At 44.5% G+C, this 23,188-nt stretch overlaps 1 protein-coding gene across 1 annotated transcript; it reads right to left on the bottom strand.

The window, feature by feature from the left end:
* On the bottom strand, window positions 1-23,188 carry LOC307034183 (C-type mannose receptor 2-like). The gene is made up of 11 exons (XM_079672954.1): window positions 22,881-23,188; window positions 22,316-22,607; window positions 22,015-22,148; window positions 21,712-21,931; window positions 21,240-21,415; window positions 3,580-3,618; window positions 3,077-3,371; window positions 2,771-2,907; window positions 2,468-2,687; window positions 1,996-2,171; window positions 1-1,909 (listed from the first exon to the last, which is right to left on the bottom strand). Exons 1-11 carry the CDS (start codon window positions 22,942-22,944, stop codon window positions 1,857-1,859), a joined length of 1,806 nt encoding a protein of 601 aa, XP_079529080.1. The 5' UTR covers window positions 22,945-23,188; the 3' UTR covers window positions 1-1,856.

Here is a 23,188-nt window from a genome sequence, read left to right on the forward strand (position 1 = left end):
TTTGTTTTTCTGTTTGTACTTTATTCAGAAAAGGTTAGAAGAATAACATGGGATAATCACACACACACACACCGGGAGGTAAAGGTTGTAAATTAATAATAATAATAATAATAATAATAACTTTTATTTATATAGCGCTTTTCAATAACCCAAAGTCGCTTACAAAAAAAAATTAAAAGTACAGAAAGGGGGTGAACAGGCAGAAGACAACATATTGGACAAGAAAATTGAACATGAACATTACATGAACAGGCAAAGGACAACACAGGGGGGGAGCAAGCATAGGACAACGAGCAAAAGACAACATAATGGAAAAGAGGAAAGAAAAAGTTGATGAATGTATGAATAAGAGATGCAGCGTGGGGTGAATAAGAGATACAGCGTGGGGTGTGAGTGAAGTCAGTGGGTTGGGGGGTAGGGTAAGTTGAAGGCTTGGGAGAAGAGGTATGTTTTCAGCTGGGTTTTGAAGGTAGACAGTGTGGGAGAGTGGCGGACAGATTGGCGGAGGGAGTTCCAGAGGCGGGGTGCTGATCTGGAGAATGCTCTGTTGCCAAATGTTTTGAGTCTTGATGGTGGTACTGTGAGGGAGAGAGTGGAGGAGGATCGGAGGGCTCGGGGGGGGTTGTAGGGGATGAGGAGGTCAGAGAGGTAGGGGGGGGCTAGGTGGTGAAGGGCTTTATAGGTGAGGAGGAGTGTTTTGAAGATGATGCGTTGTTTGATGGGGAGCCAGTGAAGAGAGCGGAGAACGGGAGTGATGTGTTCACGGGTCCGGGTGTGGGTGAGGAGGCGGGCATACAAATTGTATTGTAAATAGGATGACTTGAATATGTTTTTAGTCTCTTGAAAGAGATTTGATCTGGCTCCCCAGGACACTAAGTATTAACCAGACATTTTCATTATTTGCATATCCCCCTGCTGTGTGACGTGAGCTGGCTTTATTCTCCTAATATGTTTACTACAATAAATAAACAGATTAGAAAAGTTGTTATTGTAACTGTACACTTTGTAAGTAACCTGAGGAAATACTTCCACACCGCCACATCATCTGCGTACATTTACTCTTATCAACAAAGTGAAACTGTAGACATATTAGTGAGTAATAAAGGAACCAGTAACAGTCAAGGAAGACTAGTGATGTTATTTGTTTATGTATTATAAATTCCCCCGCAAGGAAGATTCAAAAGGGATGGAGTAAAGGAAAAGCTGCAAAAGCATTTACTGGAAACATAATGCAACTTTATCAAGGAACAGTTTAATTTAATCTCACTTGGGGGATACGTGGTATGATCTTCTGCTGATTGTAGCGGGATCAATACTTCAGGGACAGTGGAAAATGTTCAGTGGAGTTTCATTTTAGTTTTTCAGACCTAAATGTGTCAAGTTCTCAAGGCAGAGAAAATGCTTACATTTGTATTTTGGGAAATCGGCTCTGTTTAAAATCCAATGTGTAAGATATGGCAGATTTAAAATGTAACAAAATACATAACAATAACTTTATTACCAGGATGTGAAGTGCTGACATGATGTCAAAGAAGTCTGTATTGTGTTGCAAAGGATATCTACTGAAATTAGCATGCTAACTGAATATAATTAGCATATCTTGAAAATAGAATTGAATAACTCAGAAAAAAGTAACTTTTCTTGACATATAGATAAAGTTGTGTCTCAATATATGCAACTTCATGGTTGCAGAGAGATGAAAGCAATCAAAAAATGGAAGGATGTATTATTAATGCCCGGTAGTTGCCTTCCAATCCAAATCATTTGAATGTGCATTTGCTGGGAAGACAATACAGATGGGCGATGAAGATAAGTGAAGTGAGTGAGACTGAGTTCCTCTTCATGACCATCTGAGATTATGGTCTGGTGCTGCTGTAGAACGTCACTCTTTTGACTTCTTCCTGAACGTCTGTGAAGAGACGTGTAAGAGGGTTGGGAGCTCAAGTTAATAAACGATTAAAAAAAAGGGACTTCAAAAACTTTAGAAGTGCTCACCTGTCAAACAGATGAAGTAAAGGTGATCTCCACATGGGACATCCGTCCAATGGAAGAGGTCGCTGGTGTCGACGCCCCCACAGGGACTGGAGATTTGCAAGGGGGAATGTGTCTTCCAGTAGCTGTAGTTTACTGAGGCGCCAGACATCCAAAACCAAATGCTATCCATCAGGTACCTAAAAGTGAGGATATTTGAATTTAAACTTAATGATTTTTGAGAGAGATTCATATGGAGGGCTAATGATTTTATACAATGTTCCTGAATAGTATACAATGGCTTGGTTGACCTTTACATAGTCATTTTAATATATAAAGATGTAGAAAGAGAGGGGTAGGCAATATGCATTATAGTATTTTACTGCATTGTCTATGTTACTGTTAAAGGTTCCTCACAATCATTAAGTGTTTTTACAAAAAATGGAAGATGAGAGAATCCACCTTTGATGAAGCCGGCCTTGTTATTAGACAGTACCTGCGCAGTCCCATCCAAACATGCTGTGTGAGGGGGAAGGAGGCGTTTCTCAGCACCTCCTCCACCTCCTTCTGCTCCCCCTTACTGCGGATGCTGAGCAGGTCCCAGTAGAAGTCTCTGCAGTAGAACAGAGCATCCGACCAGCACAGCTTCTTCTCCACCACCACGATACCCCGGCCCGACACCACCGCACTGAAGGAGGGCGAGGGAACAGCCAGTTCTGGGAAATGTGGGCAAAAGTTCAGGTAGTTTGGAGATTCAGGAGGAGATTTATGGACTAAATGTCATGTGTTGTTGACTTACCTCCATACACTTCCACCTCACACAATGTCAATACACCGTTAGGGCGATTGAGACTAATTCTGACCAAACGACCTATCATCCCTCCACACTCAAAACTGCGAGTACCTCCAGATGGTATGGATGTAACAACAGCACAACTGAAAAACAGACAACACAGGAATTAAAGCATCATCTGTTCTTTATAAACATGGTTCGTACATTGAGTGGGAAAAAGTTGGTGTGAGAAAACAGATTATTCTGACCACTTTTTGGAAGTGGAAATGTGAGCACAAGGACAGGGAAATGTTTATTGTTCTCGAGGATTACCTTGGGTTGTTGCCACCGTTGTTCTCTAGTGAATTCCCAATGAGGATCTCAGCAGAATCGAGCCGTTCAGGAACGTGAATTCTGTTGGTGATGCTAACAGATGTGATCCTGTACATGGCCGGCAGGAGCAATTTCCACCAGGGGTTCACGACAGAGTTAAGGATTGTATGGGTGCAGAATCCAGCCGAGTATTGAGGGTTACTGTTTCCATCGATGGCTCTGGAAGCAACACCACCCTCAGCTGTCGAGACTTGAGATGCGGTTCCACTGGGAGCCACGTTTGACAAAGAGGAACCTTGGTGGTGACAAAAAACAAACAGAAAAACTCTTGCACAATCCTTCTATCTCCATGTTTTAACAAAACAATGTGTAGACTCCAGTATACAGTATGGTTGTTGCAGTTTTCTTATCATTGCAATCGTATAATTGACTTTTTAAGACTTTTTTGACAAAACACCAGACAACAATTTGTGTAGAAAACACATAAATCAGCAGGATCTTACCTGTGAAGTCAGGGAGGAGCCACAACAGGAGGACAAGCCCTTTGAAATGAAAAGGATTCATCATTTAGAACAAGGAGCTTCTGATGCGCTTCTCAAGGACGGACTGACCAGATACATCACACAGTCCAAGTGTGCATTGTGAAGGTTGATTTATAAAGCAACCTGTCAAACTGGTCATATTCAAATGAATTAAAATCCTTTGAATCCTGTCAATGCAAATACACGTAGATATGTAAATCCTCTATAGATACTTTCATGCGTCAACATATGGAAATCAGGAAGAACATTTATGTTCTTGTTTTGATATTCAAGAACTTGCTGAACAGCTAGCTCTGCCGGAGGACTGTGGGTACGCGCCGATGGCTAGCGGCCTTGCAACAGATAACCACAAACCAACAGCTAGCTCTATCTGCTCCATTGTCAACAACCAGATTGGTCCCATTGAGATCATAGATCTCTTTTTCAAGGGAGACCTGCAACATATAGGTTCCACATGAAACATAAAACAATAAAGGACATCATACATTACATTTACAGGATACATTTACATAGTTATAGACATTTACAAGTGCCCATAGTATCAACGAGCATTTCATTTAGCCTAGCTTTAAAAACATGCAGAGGAATGAGATTGCTCAGTTTCAATTCTTGCTGAACCGCTAGCTCTGCCGGAGGACTGTGGGTCCGCGCCGATGGCTAGCGGCCTAGCAACAGATAACCACAAACCAACAGCTAGCTCTGTCTGCTCCATTGTCAACAACGGCACCGAGGTGAAGCCTAGAAATCCGGTATTTAAAAAACACTGTTACACAAAAATGTTTCAAACAGTGAATCAAGCAAGAATAGTGTGGGATCCTCGGAGCAAGCCGAAGGGACTATTCAGTGGACATTTACATTTCCGCAGCATTTGCAATAAACATGAAAAGCTAGAACATCTCCTCCTTGAGTCTAATATTGACTGTTTGGGAATATCTGAATCTTGGATAAAACAGTCGTCACCATCCACTCTTGTATCTATGTCAGGATATAATGTGTTTAGGAAGGACAGACTGAAGGGAAAAGGAGGGGGTGTGTTGCTTTATGTGAGGAATACCATTACTTTTAGGGAGATTGTGTAACATCCCGTCATGTCTGCTAAATTATTCATGTCATGTTAGTGGTTCATGTTATTGTTTCACGTTTAGTTCATAGCCCAGGTTAGATTTATGTTTAGTCAAGTATTTTTGTTCACCTGTCTAGTCCTGTCATTGCACTTCCTGTTTTATTTTTGTACTTACCTCTTGTCTCTCATTTCAGGTCCCCTTACTTCCTCCCTTTGTGTGTTTTCCCGCCATCGTCAGCGTCTGCCCTGATTGTTTCCACCTGTTCCCCCTTACCTCATGTATAAATAGTCCTTTCTCCCTTTGTCCTGTGCCAGTTCGTCTTGTGCCCTGTGCCATTTAGAGAGCCAGCTTGTCTCGCCAAGAGATTATTGTACTTTGTGACCATAGTCAAGTTTATTTAGTTTGTAATTTGCTTTGCTACGTTTTGCCTCTCAGGAGTGATTTTGTTTAAACTTTATACTTTTCCAAATTAAAGACTTTTTTTGAACAAACTTTCTTTTGAGTTGTGCGTTTGAGTCCAAGTGTCTGTTGTTGTGGATATTTTAAACTCGTCAATACTGTAAAGATGTACAATGAGAGTAATCAATAATAAACTGGTGAAAGCAGGCAGCGTTGTCTTTTAAGATCTTTATTCGAGGCGCCTCGAAGGTACATGTCTCACAGAGTATAGAGTAGTCTGCAGGAGTGCACACAGGGTATAATGTGTGTGTGTGTTTTATAGAGGACTGATTGCTGTGCAGGAAGTAAAAGATAAGACAACTACAGAAAACTATTATCTTACAATCCTCCCTTAGGGAGGACCGCATTCTTCAGGTACGACCTTGGCGGGATGCTCCCTTGTGGTTCAACAGGTCGAGTTGCTCCAATACAATTTCTAAGCATAATATAATCATTTGGCTTTACCATATAAAGTAACATAAAAAATTGCCATTACACTGTCAAGGTTCCTAACAGATTGCTGTTCCAGCTAATATTGAGTTTGATTGTGTTGGTGTGGAAATCACACTATCTGAGGAAATGTCCCTCACCATGATTTGCCTATATCGACAACCCACCGCTAAGGTGGATTTCTATGATCAGGTAAAACTCATGCTGAATTCCTGTGACTCCAACAAAGAGACTTTAAGATAAACTGGAATGACAAACAAAATAGAAAGAACTTAAAACGGATCACGGATAAACACAACTTAATACAAGTAATGGATCAACCGACTAGAATAACCAAAACCTCCAAGACTATGATAGATTTAGTAAGTATTTACTAACAAAGCTGCCAGAATAGTTAAAACCTACAACTTACTGATTGGTCTTTCTGACCATAATCTCATTCTTTTTACCAGGAAACTCACAAAAAAAGGTTCATGACCACACCTAAAACCCCTGCCTTGGTTTCTCGCTTCATCCCCAAAAATCTGCAACAACGTTTTATGGATGCAGTGAAAAGGATTGATTGGGGGGACACTCTGTCCTCTGAAGATATTGGTGAAAACAGTGATCTGTTTGTATCTCAAATTAATGATACAATGTCTTCCTTCTCAAGGAGAGGGTGCCTTAGGGACAGGAAGGAACATCTTCTTCCCTGGCTGAATCCACAATGCAGGAATTTAATTAAATCTAGAGACCAACTATTAAAGCAGAGCTTGAAATCCGGACCATCCACTGATAGACAGAAATGTACTCATGCTTGTAACAAGGTAACACAAACAATAAGACAGGCCAAAGCAAACTTTTTCATCAATGTAATTGAAGGTGCGAAAGGTAACGGTAAAAAAAAGTTTGTCAAATCTTAAATAAACTATTAGGCAAACATACCAAACAGGAAAATAATGTTTTAGAATTAAAAATCAATGATTCCCTGATAAAAGACCCTGCAGTGTTGGCCAGCTCTCTCAATGAGTATTTCATAAATAGTGCTCTGGACATTACAAAGCTCATCCCGCCATCTGAGGTCTCACCTAGCCCGACTGTGGATACACACCCCGTTTTTGACCTGGAGGAAATCACAGAGGTTGAGGTAAAAAATGTAATCTTAGGGTTAAGAGGTTCTAAGGCTAGGGATATGATTTATACATCAACTTAATAAAAACACATATCGACGCTCTAATAAAGCCAATTACTATGCTAGTGAATCAATCTATCAGCACGAGGGAAGTTCCGTCATCCTGGAAGGTGGCCACGGTGACACCGATCTTTAAATCTGGGGATAAGGCAATGATGTCCAATTATAGACCAATAAGCATCCTCCCCTATGTCTCTAAGATAGCTGAGAAATGGGTGTCAAAACTAATCTCATTACATTACATTGAATTTAGCTGACGCTTTTATCCAAAGCGACTTACAATAAGTGCATTCGATCAAGAAGATACAAACTTGAAGAAAACAGAATCATATAAGTACATCAGGTTTCATAGAGCCAAACATTTCAAGTGCTACTCAACTGGCTTTAGATAAGCCAGTCCTTAGTTAGTATATAAGTGCTTTGTTAGTCATTCTATCGCCCGAAGTGGAGTCGAAAGAGATGGGTTTTCAGTCTGCGCCGGAAGATGTGTAAGCTTTCTGCTGTCCTGATGTCAATGGGGAGCTCATTCCACCATTTTGGAGCCAGGATAGCAAACCCACGTGTTTTTGCTGATGGGAACTTGGGTCCCCCTCGCAGTGCGGGTGCAGCGAGTCGTTTGGCTGATGCAGAGCGGAGTGCACGTGCTGGGGTGTACGGTTTAAACATGTCCTGGATGTAGGAAGGGCCAGATCCATTCACAGCATGGTACGCAAGTACCAGTGTCTTGAAGTGGATTCTAGCAGTTACCGGAAGCCAGTGAAGGGAGCGGAGGAACGGAGTGGTGTGGGAACATTTTGGAAGGTTGAAGACCAGACGAGCCGCTGCATTCTGGATGAGCTGCAGAGGTCGGATGGCACATGCAGGTAGACCAGCCAGGAGGGAGTTGCAGTAGTCTAGGCGTGAGATGACGAGAGCCTGGACCAGAAGTTGCGTCGCTTTCTGGGTCAGGAGGGGGCGTATCCTCCTGATGTTGTAAAGAGTGTATCTGCAGCGGCGTGTTGTAGCAGCGATATTTGCAGTGAAGGACAGTTTGTTATCTAGGGTCACACCCAGATTCCTTGCAGTCTGAGTCGGGGAAACAACAGAGGTTCCGATGTTGATTGTGAGGTCAAGAGTGGGACACTCTATTCCCAGAAGAAAAAGCCTTGTCAAGGTTGAGCTTGAGGTGGTGAGCAGACATCCACTGAGAGATGTCTGCTAGACAAGCAGAGATGCGTGCGACGACCTGGGTCTCTGAGCAGGGAAAGGACAGAATTAATTGGGTGTCGTCAGCGTAGCAGTGGTATGAAAAACCATGCGGGCTAATGACAGATCCCAGCGAGTTTGTGTACAAGGAGAAGAGGAGGGGACCAAGGACAGAGCCCTGAGGGACCCCTGTAGTTAATTGACAAGGGTCGGACTCGGACCCTCTCCAAGTTACCCTGTAGGTGCGGTCTTCGAGGTATGAGGTGAGGAGGGAAAGTGAACTGCCTGAAACTCCAAGTTCTTAGAGAGTGTGAAGGAGGATCTGATGATTCACCGTGTCGAATGCAGCAGACAGGTTCAGAAGGATGATGACAGAGGAGAGGGAGGCTGCTTTAACCGTGTGCAGTTCCTCAGAGACAGCAAGGAGAGCAGTTTCTGTTGAGTGACCTACCTTGAAACCAGACTGGTGCGGATCCAGAAGGTTGTTCTGATGGAGATAACAGGAGAGTTGTTTAAAGACAGCGCGTTCAAGTGTTTTGGACAGGAACGGGAGGAGAGGGACAGGCCTGTAGTTTATAACATCGGACGGGTTGAGAGTGGGTTTCTTTAGGAGAGTGTTTACTCCTGCCTCCTTGAGAGTGTTTGGAAAGTGACCAGCAGTTAGAGAAGTGTTGATGAAATGGGTGAGAAACGGTAGAATATCAGGAGCGATAGTCTGAAGGAGGTTTGAGGGGATAGGGTCCAGAGGACAGGTGGTAGGACGGGCAGAGGTAACGAGGGTAAGAACCTCACTTGGAGAGAGAGGGGAAAAGCAGGTTAGTGTGTGGGTGAACGGGGGGTCTGGTGACCCAGTGGTGAGTAAAGGTGTGTCGGAAAAAGAAGAATATCATCAACCTTTTTTTCAAAGTAGTTAACGAAGTCGCTTGGAAGAAGGGAGGAGGGGGAAGGGGCTCTGGGGGGGTCCAGGAGGGTGGAGAAGATAGAAAATAGTTTTGGGGGATTGGAAAAATGAACACACATTGCAACACGGATATGATTAAGTCTGATGATTGTCTTCATCGGGGAATGAGCCCTGCTTCTGGAGGCTTTGTCTTTCTGTTTGTACTTTATTCAGAAAAAGTTAGGAGAATAACATGGGATAATCACACACAAACCGGGAGGTAAATGTTGTAAATTGTATTGTAAATAGGATGACTTTAATATGTTTTTAGTCTCTTGAAAGAGATTTTATCTGGCTCCCCAGGATACTAAGTATTAAAAGTTGAGACGATCTCTGTTTAATGACTGACAACAGATAAAACGATCAGTTTTACATGAAATTCCCTCACAGTGACTCCTCTCACGTGGAACGTTTACAAAAAGGGAAGAGGAAACGTGAGGGACAAAATATATAGGGGGGAAAGTCCTCACAACAATAAACTCCTGAGCACAGCGACCACCCTTCAGAGGTTCTGACCACTGAACTCCGACCTTGCCAGGTATTTAACATTCAATAAAATGAAGAATAAAATAATATAAAACACAGAATTTGTGTGATTATACAAAATTAAATTAAATAAACCCCACTGCATATTTACATCTGTTACACATGCCCCCGGACCCCCCTAGAGGATCTGAGATCCACCCCAAAATAAAGCAGGTTAAAATAATTAAATTGCATACATTTTCTTTTAGTAAACACTGAAAACGGTATAATGTTAAAATGTGCAAAATATATAGGCTACACTGCAAAAAAGAGAAGTAAAAGTAGCTCACTACTTGTTTTATTTTTTGAAAGTAGCTCTCATCCTAAAAAAGGTTGGAGACCCCTGCATTAGAGTGTAAACCAGGGACGTGCACAGACATTTGGAGGGGCTATTACTCTAAACTGGAAAAAGGGCCTCCCCCCGAAAAAAAACATAAGACCTTTTGAAAATTGTAACTTGTTTTTAATGTAAAAGAAACCAAATGATTTTTACATTAACTCATTTGAAGAGTAATTCACATTATCATCTCATAACAAAATAAGCTAAGGCGACTTTTCTCCGCCGTCTTAGGTCTTTTGGGGCGAGCAGAGAAATTCTTCTGTTCTTTACATCTTTGATCATGTCTATTCTGCAGTACTGCAATACTACCTGGTACAAATGTTTGTTAGCAGCTATAAAATCAAAACTGCTCCACCTGTTAAAAATCTGCTCAAAGATTGTTGGTCAACCCTGTCAGAGACTCTATGACTCAGCCTATCATAACAACCTAGTGAGGCTGTCCAACAACATCATCTCTGACCCAAACCATGTTCTGAACGGTGAATATGAACTGCTACCATCTAATCGGAGATACAGGGTCCCACGATTCAATAAAGTCAGACTGAAGCACTCATTTGTGCATCAGTCAATCCTCACAGTAAATACAGAGCTAAATCCCAGATCAAATGCACGCTGAAGGCTCTTTGAGCATGTTTTCTCTCACTGATTGTGCTGTTATGTTAAATGTTTGTTGTTTATGTTTCATGTAAAGTCCCCTGGTTTGTCCCTTATTGTTAGCGTTAGTGAAACAGGCAGGACCCAAATGCAGATTGAACAGAGAAAAATACCTTTATTTCAAGATTGTAGGTGACAAAAAATAGAACACTACTGTGAAGGACCAGGGTACGTAAAAATAAGGAATGCAGGTTGAGGTGCAAAAATAAGGATTTTATTTACCCAATTTAAGTACAATTTTAGGATGGGTAATAAAATCAATTAGGTTTAAACAAAAAGGTGTAGATGAAAACAGACACAATCTAGCATTGCCGTAGTCCAATTAGCTGACACATCTATAAAGGCAGGTGTTTTCCATCAGCTCAGCCTTTTGCCAGGAGCAAGGTGAGCTGTAAAACACTGACAATAGGTTTACACACAACACAATTAACAATATACATTTTAAGCAAGATTGCGTGCACTCAATCTAGCAAAATAATGCTGTTTCAAATCAATGTGTATGTCTGATGTAAACAAAAGCATAACCTTTAGGATGTGTCTTTGTTTGTGAGGCCTGTAGCCCTCACAACTACCCTGAGAACACAGTCTCAGACAAACGAGAAACCAACAATGACAGACAGCAAAAACAGAACTTAAATACACACAAGACTAATCAACGAAACAAGAGACAGGTGAGGAGGGAGGAGAAAACACAGGGGCACCAGGTGAATCAAGTAAACAGGTAGGAGGGAACACACTCAGGCCCAATCCCAAACCACTCCCTCCACCCTACCCCTCCGTGACGGAGTGAGCTCCGTCTGTAGCCACACTCGCAGCTCAACGAGGCTCCCTCCTGTCAGATGGAGGGTGTAAATACAGCGGCAAGCTTTGGGACGGCCTCCCCTCTCTCCGGCAGAAACAGGAAATGCCCCAACTGTATGTAACAACGGTTTCAAATCAGCATCTCTTAGACAAAAAATGTAAATTAATAACTCAAATAAAACTCCAAACATATTTCATTGTGTTACTTTTTTGTAAAGCTCTTTTAATTTTAAACCTGATGTTTATAAGCTTCTTAGTTTTTGCAACAGTCTGTAAATATACACAACTTTATAATGAGGGGCGAATGAGGTTGTTAACATCGCAGTTTATCAGTGGATGTTTGCTGGAACTACTTGTTAACAGCTTGTTCCCTGACGGACACGCACAGCGTGACTCCGTTCAGGTAGAGACCGGTCTCAAGTCAGCACCGCTGCAGACTCGCTGTTTGAGTGCTTGATAGCCCACTCCCCCTCCACACCGCTCCACACTCGTTGGTTTGGAACAGCCCTCAATATGGCGGACCCTTCACGTGTACGCGCAAACGGAGGGGTAGGGTGTAGGGGGCGGTTTGGGAATGGGCCACAGACAGGAAACCAAGGAAAGATCTAAACAAGACAAAACACAACGCAGACAGAAAACAAAAGACAGATCTAGACAAGAAAAAACACAACACAGACAGATCGTGACATAACCCCCCCCTCAAGGGACGGATCCCAGACGTTCCAAAACACAAAAGAAAAAATCCAACAAACGTCCAAAAAAACAACGTCCAGCAGGGTGGGTGGAGGGGGTCTGGAGGACGAGTTTTGGGCTGACAGCCCAGGAGCACAGCGGAGGGCCAGGAAGGGATCTCGGCCGGACAGGCCGGGGGCAAGGCAGAAGCCGAGAAGGGGGACTCGGGCAGACGGCTCGGGGGCAAGGCAGAGTCCATGGTGGGGGTCTCGGGTGGACGGCCCGGGGGCAAAGCAGAGTCCATGGTGGAGGTCTTGGGCGGGCGGCCCGGGGGCAAGGTATTGTCCATGGAGGGGGTCTGGGGCGGACGGCCCGGGTGCAAGGCAGAGTCCATGGAGGGGCGAAGACCACAGCGGGCGAACTCAGGGGGCCGAGCATGAGGGCGAAGGCCGCGGCACTCAGGGGGCCGGGCTCGAGGGCGAAGACCGCGGCTCTCAGGGGGCCGGGCTCGAGGGCGAAGACCCCGGCACTCAGGGGGCCGGGCTCGAGGGCGAAGACCACGGCTCTCAGGGGGCCGGGCTCGAGGGCCGGGCTCGAGGGCGAAGACCCCGGCACTCAGGGGGCCGGGCTCGAAGGCGAAGACCACGGCTCTCAGGGGGCCGGGCTCGAGGGCCAAGCAGGCGGCGACGGAACAACTCCGGAGGACGGGCAGGACCCGGTGTCGGCCGGACAGGAACCGGAGCCGGTGGAACAGGCTTCGGCAGGATCCCCCACGGAAGAGGACCAGGAGTTGGCAGGACCCCCGGCGAGACAGGTAACAGCGGAACCTCCAACGGAACAAGACATGGGATTCGCAGGACTCTCAGCGGGTCCTCCAACGGAACAGGACATAGGGCCGGCAGGACCCCCGGCAGAAGAGTAGTCGGCGGGGCCTCAAACGGCACAGGACACAGGGTTGGCAGGACCCCCGGCAGAAGAGCAGTCGGCGGGACCCCCAACGGGACATGACATGGAGTTGGCAGGACCCCCGGCAGAAGAGTAGTCGGCGGAACCCCCAACGTGACAGGACACAGGGTTGGCAAGACCCCCGGCAGATGAGTAGTCTGCGGGACCCCAAGCGGGACAGGACATAGGGTTGGCAGGACCCCCAGCGGAACCTCCAACGGCACTTGAGATGGAACTGGAGAGGGAACTGGAGAGGAAACTGGAGAGGGAAATGGAGAGGAGACTCGAAAGGAGACTTGAGAGGGAACTCGAGAGGTGACTTGAGAAGGGACTCAAGAGGGAACTTGAGAGGGAACTCCAGAGGAGACTTGAGAGGGGACTTGAAAGGAAACTGGAGAGGGGGCTCGAGAAGGGACTCGAGAGGGAACTCGAGAGGAGACTTGAGAGGTGACTTGAAAGGAAACTGGAGAGGGGACTCGAGAGGGAACTCGAGAGGGAACTCGAGAGGAGACTTGAGAGGGGGCTTGAAAGGAAACTGGAGAGGGGGCTCGAGAGGGGACTCGAGAGGGAACTCGAGAGGAGACTTGAGAGGTGACTTGAAAGGAAACTGGAGAGGGGGCTCTAGAGGGGACTCGAGAGGGAACTTGAGCGGGAACTCGAGAGGAGACTTGAGAGGTGACTTGAGAAGGGACTTGAGAGGAAACTGGAGAGGGGACTCGAGAGGGAACTTGAGAGGGGACTCGAGAGGGGACTTGAAAGGAAACTGGAGAGGGGGCTCGAGAGGGGACTCGAGAGGGGACTAGAGAGGGGACTAGAGGAGGGACTAGAGAGGGGTCTTGAGAAGGGACTAGAGAAGGGACTGGAGAGGGGACTAGAGAAGGGACTGGAGAGGGGACTAGAGAGGGGACTAGAGAAGGGACTAGAGAAGGGACTAGAGAAGGGACTAGAGAAGGGACTAGAGGAGGGACTGGAGAGGGGACTAGAGAGGGGACTAGAGAAGGGACTACAGAAGGGACTAGAGAAGGGACTAAAGAAGGGACTAGGGCTGCTGGGGCCGGAACCGGGGCCGGAACCATGGCTGCTGGGGCCAGAGCTGGGGACGGAACCCTGGCTACTGGGGCCAGGACTGAGGCTGGAACCATGGCTGGAACCATGGCTGCTGGGGCCAGAAATGGGGCCGGAACCGTGGCTGCTGGGGCCAGAACTGGGGCCGGAACCATGGCTGCTGTGGCCAGGACTGAGGCTGGAACCATGGCTGCTGGGGCCGGAACCATGACTCTTGGGGCTTGGGCTGCTAGTCTTGCGACTCCCTCTCTTAGGAGCCTTTTGGAGGCTCCGTGGACCTCCAAAAGCCAGACGAGTTCCAGAGAACGGCTCCTGGGCAGGAGCAGGAACTGGGGAAGAAGCAGAGGTTGACTCAAGACGGAACACGCCGAGACGTATGGTATCAGGCTGGGAACTGGGAGGCAGGGGGACAGCACGCCCGGGGCTAAGAGGCCGGGAACCACACACCGAGAAGAAGTCCAAAATCCAGCCAGGTAAGAATTTCTCCATAGCCATCTGGTGCGTCTCAGCCAGAGCAGCCTCTCGCTGCTCTCCTCCACCTATCAGAGCAGCCGGCCAAAGAAAAGGAAAAACTGAGTAATTCCAGCTCAAAAGGATCTGCTGGGCCCATCCTTGGTTGGTTTCTTCTGTTGGGGTTAGTGAAACAGGCAGGACCCAAATGCAGATTGAACAGAGAAAAATACCTTTATTTCAAGGTTGTAGGTGACAAAAAACAGAACACTACCCTGAGAACACAGTCTAAGACAAACGAGAAACCAACAATGACAGACAGCAAAAACAGAACATAAATACACACAAGACTAATCAACAAGAGACAGGTGAGGAGGGAGGAGAAAACACAGGGGCACCAGGTGAACACAATCAAGTAAACAGGTAGGAGGGAACAGGTAGGAGGGAACACACACAGGCCCTTTCTCATTTCAACAAAGTGACCCGGAAATGAATTTCAGCGCGCCATGTTGAAGGACATCTCATTTCTCTAAATGCACTTCGAGGACCGAGGATCGAGCATCGAGGAGGCTCTCTGGGGGAGCTATAACCGAAGATACACTGATGGGTCCTCCACGGCTCCTTCGTGGATGCATTTCCGGGAAAAGAGATGTTTCAAAGAGTCGTGACGCACGGCCGGACTTATCCAATGACAGCTCTGCGTGCATCCCCTGGATATTATTTTAACTGCTCTCATCGGGACGCAATGTTTACAGTGAGAACAGCTGTGAGGTCCGTGCAGCAAGCAGAGCAGTATGTATAATATATATCACTCAGTATAACAGGCCTACTCTCTTTATTTGCTTTAGTTTAGTAGATATCTACAAACAAAGAGTTGATATTTTTCTAAAACCATTTAGTGCTTCACATAATAAAATACACAACGGCTGTTAGGCTGTTAGCTGTGGTGCGTGTGTGTGGTACAGTGTGTAGGTGTGTGTGGTACAGTGTGTGCGTAGATGCAGCGGAAAGACAGGTCTCAGTTGGTTTGGTGTCCTCTGCTTACTTTTAATACTTGTAAATAAAACTTTTGGCCCTTAATTTTTTTTCATCATTGTAGCAACCAGAGATGGGGGGGGATATATCCAGTCTCTGATAGTGTTACGTTATTACTGTATGCGAGTGCTCTGTTTGATTCTGAAATTGTATATATATTTATATATATATATATATATACAGTGTGTGTGTGTGTGTGTGTGTGTGTGTGTGTGTGTGTGTGTGTGTGTGTGTGTGCGCGCGCGCGCATCTGTAGCCTGTTATTGTCTCATTATACCGCTTCTGCCCATTCACTTTGAATGGGGTGACGTCACTTTTCGCCGAACTGAACTGTGGGAAGCAGAGCGGAGCTTTCCTTGCGTTTCAGGCTGCAAAAGTTGTGCAATGTTCAACTTTTGAAGTTTCTGAAGCTTTCGGTGAAAGCGTCAGCCAATCAAATCATATGCCAGTACAAGCTCTAGCCAATCGAACCGCTGCTTGTGTGTCAGGTGTGGGCGATTCATGTGATTGGTTTTTGGCCGAGCTTCAGACACGCCCGCTGGCAAGCTTTTTCCAAAGCCGTTGTGTGGACGGGCCGTAACTGCGCCATGAGACAACTCAAAATCAAGTTTCCAAAATCCGACAGGTGGTCTTAACGCACCGGCAGATGACAGCGCTGACAAAGTGTGTTTCCCGCAGCGAGATGCTACAATACTAATTGTGGGCTTATCATGTTGATTCGGCCACAACAGAAAAAATAAAAACAAACTCTCGCTCTCTCCAGAGGGGCAGGTCAGCCAAAAAGGCCCGGGCAACATTAGCCCGTACCTGTGCACGTCCCTGGTAAAAACTGTAACTATAAGTATCTGAAATAAATATCATGTGTACTGAAACAAATACCAATAACTGTATTGCATTGTTTTCTTATGCGCAATTACTTCATACTGTCTTTGTCTTTTTCGTCCCGCATTTATTGTGCCCCCCTCAGAAAATAACTGGCCCCGGCATGGCCCCCCTAGTCAAATTGATCTAGAACCGCCACTGCGTCAGGGACCCAGCTGTGCGCCTCTCTCCCGCCTCTCGGCATGCGGAGAGCAGCCCTTTTTCCCTCTGAGAGGGATGTTTCCTTTTTTCCTCTGACAAATTTTGTACGGAGTGTCTTGTCAGAGTGAGTGATGTCAGGGATCCAGCTGTGCGCTCTCCTGCCTGTCTGCACGCAGAGAGCTGCCCAGGGTCGGCTCTAGAACAAATCGAATGGGGGGGCAATAATTTACCAAGGGGGGGCACATACTGCCGTCAACAACCAACACGCAAACACCAACGCAACTTCAATTTAAAAAAACATGCTGTAAAGTCTATTGTCTTTCACACACATTGCAGGGGTGTAGTGCTATTTTATAGCGCACCTATGACTTGTGCATACATGCACGGTTGTGGCACGTACAAACCAAAACAGAAATATATGGACATAGGCCACCATATAAAATGTGTGCAAATGTATTTAGTATCCTATCCATGTGAACATGTTTTAGGTGGGAGGTGGACCTAACCTCCTCTAGGAGGGTCTGGGGGCACGCTCCCCCGGGAAGATTTAAAAAAAAAGATTTGAAGTTAAATGCATCAATCTGGTGCACTTTGAAAGCAAAATTAAGAGATGGCCTACATCTCTCAACACCCATATAAAACAGAACTGTAAACAGATGTACTTTTTCTTCATGGATATTTGACTAATCACTCCCCTTTTAAACTATATTCTTGTTTTACTGTCATATATTATTTCATACCTGTTTTTCATTTATTCTCTTATTGTTTAATAACTATAATGATCATAAGGTGGGCCTCGCAAATACTTGTTTACATAAATGGTGACCAAACCGTTTGAGACCCACTGAGGTAACTTAAACTAAAGTTAACTATCTAAACATTGAGAGAGTCCTTTACCTCACTGTATATCATATTATTTTCGATGGCTTTACTGTATAATCAGTATAACAGATGAACAGATCGCCACTGGGCTTTCATCTAAACACACAGCCACGTAATGATAACAAAACAAAGGTCGGGGGTCATTGGTCAAGCAAAACACCAATCAGAGAGCAGCAGTGAGCACACCTCAGGCTGTGTTTTATATTATTTATTTTTGATTTATTTCACACAAAAAACTTTTAGTGGAAACTTTTTCACTTTTTCAGAAAACGGCAAAGTGGCGAGGCTTGCCCGCCCTGCGTTGGGGGGAGACAGTGACTCATTTGGGAGGGCATGGCCCGCGAATGACCCCCCATGACGCCGACCCTGGCTCTTGTTCCCCCTTTTTTTGTCGCTGGGCAAAGTGTGACCTTCGTCTCTACTTTTTCACAGCAGCAGGGTTGTATTGTTCCCAGCCTTCGTCCCCTCATAGAAAATATTCATGTTATGCTATATTCCAGGGACTGTGATGCGCCATTTGCATGGCGCAATAGGCATGGGTTATTATCTGAGCAGGTGTGTCTGTGCTTCTGGTACCGGGCGGACCCAGTGGGGCGCAGACTACATCTTGCTTCACCCCTAAACCCAATAGCGATAGCCTTAGAGGGCGAAGCCATATACGGAATAGAACTGAAGTTACCTACTGTAACTCCAGCTTACATGAGTATAGGCGTAGCCCTCTAAATTCTGGGCCCCACTGGCTCCACAAATAGATGAAGAAAAGTTGTTTGTGTGGGAGCAGATTGTCGGGCCTCCTTCCTATTTATACCGGAAGTGAGCCTGAGGGTGGGGCCCACCTCACAGGTGGGCGTGGACTACAAGTGTTTCAGTGCTGCGCGGGTGCGCAGGGGATTACCCAATAGCGATAGCCTTAGAGGGCTACGCCTATATCATAGAAACTGGAGTTACAGTAGGTAACTTCAGATATTATTTCAATTAGATGACGAGGAACACTGCAGTGATTTTAAGTGAAGCTCCTGGCGATCATCAATAATGAAGCCAGGGATTATTCAAAATAGAAAGTGCTCTCTGAGGGTCTTAAAGAGAACAATCACTTAAGGTCTCCTTTACTTTATTTGTTCCTATCTCCACGTGATGGAAGAGAGTACTGTGTATGATATCTGTTCTTATTTTTTTTTACAGCTTCAATACATCCATTATGTAAAGTGATAGCAATTCTGTCCTATATGTTCATTATTCAAAATGAACACAAATTGCAACACGGATATGATTAAGTCTGATTGTCTTCAATGAGGAATGAGCACTGTTTCTGGAGGCTTTGTTTTTCTGTTTGTACTTTATTCAGAAAAGGTTAGAAGAATAACATGGGATAATCACACACACACACACCGGGAGGTAAAGGTTGTAAATTGTATTGTAAATAGGATGACGTGAATATGTTTTTAGTCTCTTGAAAGAGATTTGATCTGGCTCCCCAGGACACTAAGTATTAACCAGACATTTTCATTATTTGCATATCCCCCTGCTGTGTGACGTGAGCTGGCTTTATTCTCCTAATATGTTTACTACAATAAATAAACAGATTAGAAAAGTTGTTATTGTAACTGTACACTTTGTAAGTAACCTGAGGAAATACTTCCACACCGCCACATCATCTGCGTACATTTACTCTTATCAACAAAGTGAAACTGTAGACATATTAGTGAGTAATAAAGGAACCAGTAACAGTCAAGGAAGACTAGTGATGTTATTTGTTTATGTATTATAAATTCCCCCGCAAGGAAGATTCAAAAGGGATGGAGTAAAGGAAAAGTTGCAAAAGCATTTACTGGAAACATAATGCAACTTTATCAAGGAACAGTTTAATTTAATCTCACTTGCTCAAGTGCTGACATGATGTCAAAGAAGTCTGTATTGTGTTGCAAAGGATATCTACTGAAATTAGCATGCTAACTGAATGTAATTAGCATATCTTGAAAATAGAATTGAGTAACTCAGAAAAAAAGTAACTTTTCTTGACATATAGATAAAGTTGTGTCTCAATATATGCAACTTCATGGTTGCAGAGAGATGAAAGCAATCAACAAATGGAAAGATGTATTATTAATGCCCGGTAGTTGCCTTCCAATCCAAATAATTTGAATGTGCATTTGCTGGGAAGACAATACAGATGGGCGATGAATATACAGGACTGTCTCAGAAAATTAGAATATTGTGATAAAGTTCTTTATTTTCTGTAATGCAATTAAAAAAACAAAAATGTCATACATTCTGGATTCATTACAAATCAACTGAAATATTGCAAGCCTTTTATTGTTTTAATATTGCTGATTATGACATACAGCTTAAGAAAACTCAAAAATCCTATCTCAAAAAATTAGAATAGTTCCTCAGACCAAGTAAAAAAAAAAGATTTATAACAGCAAAACACAATCAAACATTTGAAAATGTCCATTAATGCACTCAGTACTTGGTTGGGAATCCTTTTGCACGGATTACTGCATCAATGCGGCGTGGCATGGAGGCAATCAGCCTGTGGCATTGCTGAGGTGTTATGGATGCCCAGGATGCTTCAATAGCGGCCTTTAGCTCATTAGCATTGTTGGGTCTGGTGTCTTTCAGCTTCTTCTTCACAATACCCCACATATTCTCTATGGGGTTCAGGTCAGGGGAATTTTCAGGCCAATCGAGGACAGTAATGCCATGGTCAGTACACCAGTTACTGGTGGTTTTGGCACTGTGGGCAGGTGCCAGATCATGCCGGAAAATGAATTCCTCATCTCCATAGAGCTTTTCAGCAGACGGAAGCATGTAGTGCTCTAAAATCTCTTGGTACACAGCTGCATTTACTCTGGGCTTGATGAAACACAGTGGACCAACACCAGCAGCTGACATGGCTCCCCAAACCATCGCTGACTGTGGGAACTTCACACTGGATTTCAAGCAACTTGGATTTTGCTCCTCTCCAGCCTTTCTCCAGACTCTGGCGCCTTGACTTCCAAATGAAATACAAAACTTGCTTTCGTCTGAAAAGAGGACTTTGGACCACTGTGCAACTGTCCAGTGCTTCTTTTCCTTAGCCCAAGTCAGACGCCTCTTCCGTTGTCTTGAGTTCAGAAGTGGCTTGACCATGGGAATACGGCTATTGTAGCCCATTTCCCGGACACGTCTGTGAACAGTGACTTTTGATACCTGGACTCCAGCTTCAGTCCACTGTCTTTGAAGCTCCCCCAAATTCTGGAAGCGACTCTTCTTCACAATGCTGTTAAGGCTGCGGTCATCTCTCTTGGTTGTGCAGCGTTTCCTGCCACATTTCCCCCTTCCAACAGACTTTTTGTGGATGTGCTTTGAAACTGCACTCTGTGAACAGCTTGCTCTTTGAGAAATTTATTTTTGTGTCTTACCCTCCTGATGGAGGGTGTCAATGACGGTCCTCTGGACAGCAGTCAGATCAGCAGTCTTCCCCATACTTGTGATTTAGTTTACTGAACCAAGCTGAGTGTTTTTCAAGGCTCAGGAAACCCTTGCAGGTGTTTCGAGTTAATTAGACGATTCAAGTGATTCGTTGAACACCCTACTAGTATACTTTTTCATGATATTCTAATATTTAGAGATAGGATATTTGAGTTTTCTTAAGCTGTATGCCATAATCAGCAATATTAAAATAATAAAAGGCTTGCAATATTTCAGTTGATTTGTAATGAATCCAGAATGTATGACATTTTTGTTTTTTTAAATTGCATTACAGAAAATAAAGAACTTTATCACAATATTCTAATTTTCTGAGACAGTCCTGTAAGTGAAGTGAGTGAGACTGAGTTCCTCTTCATGACCATCTGAGATTATGGTCTGGTGCTGCTGTAGAACGTCACTCTTTTGACTTCTTCCTGAACGTCTGTGAAGAGACGTGTAAGAGGGTTGGGAGCTCAAGTTAATAAACGATTAAAAAAAAGGGACTTCAAAAACTTTAGAAGTGCTCACCTGTCAAACAGATGAAGTAAAGGTGATCTCCACATGGGACATCCGTCCAATGGAATGGGTCGCTGGTGTCGACGCCCCCACATGGACTGGAGATTTGCAAGGGGGAATGTGTCTTCCAGTAGCTGTAGTTTACTGAGGCGCCAGACATCCAAAACCAAATGCTATCCATCAGGTACCTAAAAGTGAGGATATTTGAATTTAAACTTAATGATTTTTGAGAGAGATTCATATGGAGGGCTAATGATTTTATACAATGTTCCTGAATAGTATACAATGGCTTGGTTGACCTTTACATAGTCATTTTAATATATAAAGATGTAGAAAGAGAGAGGTAGGCAATATGCATTATAGTATTTTACTGCATTGTCTATGTTACTGTTAAAGGTTCCTCACAATCATTAAGAGTTTTTACAAAAAATGAAAGATGAGAGAATCCAACTTTGATGAAGTGGGCCTTGTTATCAGACAGTACCTGCGCAGTCCCATCCAAACATGCTGTGTGAGGGGGAAGGAGGCGTTTCTCAGCACCTCCTCCACCTCCTTCTGCTCCCCCTTACTGCGGATGCTGAGCAGGTCCCAGTAGAAGTCTCTGCAGTAGAACAGAGCATCCGACCAGCACAGCTTCTTCTCCACCACCACGATACCCCGGCCCGACACCACCGCACTGAAGGAGGGCGAGGGAGCAGCCAGTTCTGGGAAATGTGGGCAAAAGTTCAGGTAGTTTGGAGATTCAGGAGGAGATTTATGGACTAAATGTCATGTGTTGTTGACTTACCTCCATACACTTCCACCTCACACAATGTCAAAATAGAAGGGCGATTGAGACTAATTCTGACCAAACGACCTATCATCCCTCCGCACTCGAAAGTGCGAGTACCTCCAGATGGTATGGATGTAACAACAGCACAACTGAAAAACAGACAACACAGGAATTAAAAAATCATCTCTTCTTTATAAACATGGTTCGTATTGAGTGGGAAAAAGTTGGTGTGAGAAAACAGATTATTCTGACCACTTTTTGGAAGTGGAAATGTGAGCACAAGGACAGGGAAATGTTTATTGTTCTCGAGGATTACCTTGGGTTGTTGCCACCGTTGTTCTCTAGTGAATTCCCAATGAGGATCTCAGCAGAATCGAGCCGTTCAGGAATGTGAATTCTGGTGGTGATGCTAACAGATGTGATCCTGTACACGGCCGGCAGGAGCAATTTCCACCAGAGGTTCTCTCCTGGATACGCTGTATGGGTGCAGGATCCAGCAAAGAAATCTGGGTTACTGTTTCCATCGATGGCGTTGGAAGCAACACCACCCTCAGCTGTCGAGACTTGAGATGCGGTTCCACTGGGAGCCACGTTTGACAAAGAGGAACCTCGGTGGTGACAAAAAACAAACAGAAAAACCCTTGCACAATCCTTCTATCTCCATGTTTTAAAACAATGTGTAGACTCCAGTATACAGTGTGGTTGTTGCAGTAGAAACTATCAAGAAACACATATCTATTAACAACCCTGAAATGTGTTTAACAATTAAGAAATACAGTATTTTCTTATCATGCAATTGTATAATTGACTTTTTAAGACTTTTTTCACAAAACACCAGACAACAATTTGTGTAGAAAACACATAAATCAGCAGGATCTTACCTGTGAAGTCAGGGAGGAGCCACAACAGGAGGACAAGCTCTTTGAAATGAAAAGGATTCATCATTTAGAACAAGGAGCTTCTGATGCGCTTCTCAAGGACGGACCGACCAGATACATCACACAGTCCAAGTGTGCATTGTGAAGGTTGATTTATGAAGCAACCTGTCAAACTGGTCATATTCAAATGCATTAAAATCCTTTGACACCTAGATATGTAAATCCTCTATAGATACTTTCATGCGTCAACATATGGAAATCAGTAGGAACATTTATGTTCTTGCTTTGAGTTTCAAGAACTTCATTTCATT

Source organism: Notothenia rossii (assembly GCF_949606895.1).
Source record: "Notothenia rossii genome assembly, chromosome: 3".
NCBI classification, from domain to species: domain Eukaryota; kingdom Metazoa; phylum Chordata; class Actinopteri; order Perciformes; family Nototheniidae; genus Notothenia; species Notothenia rossii.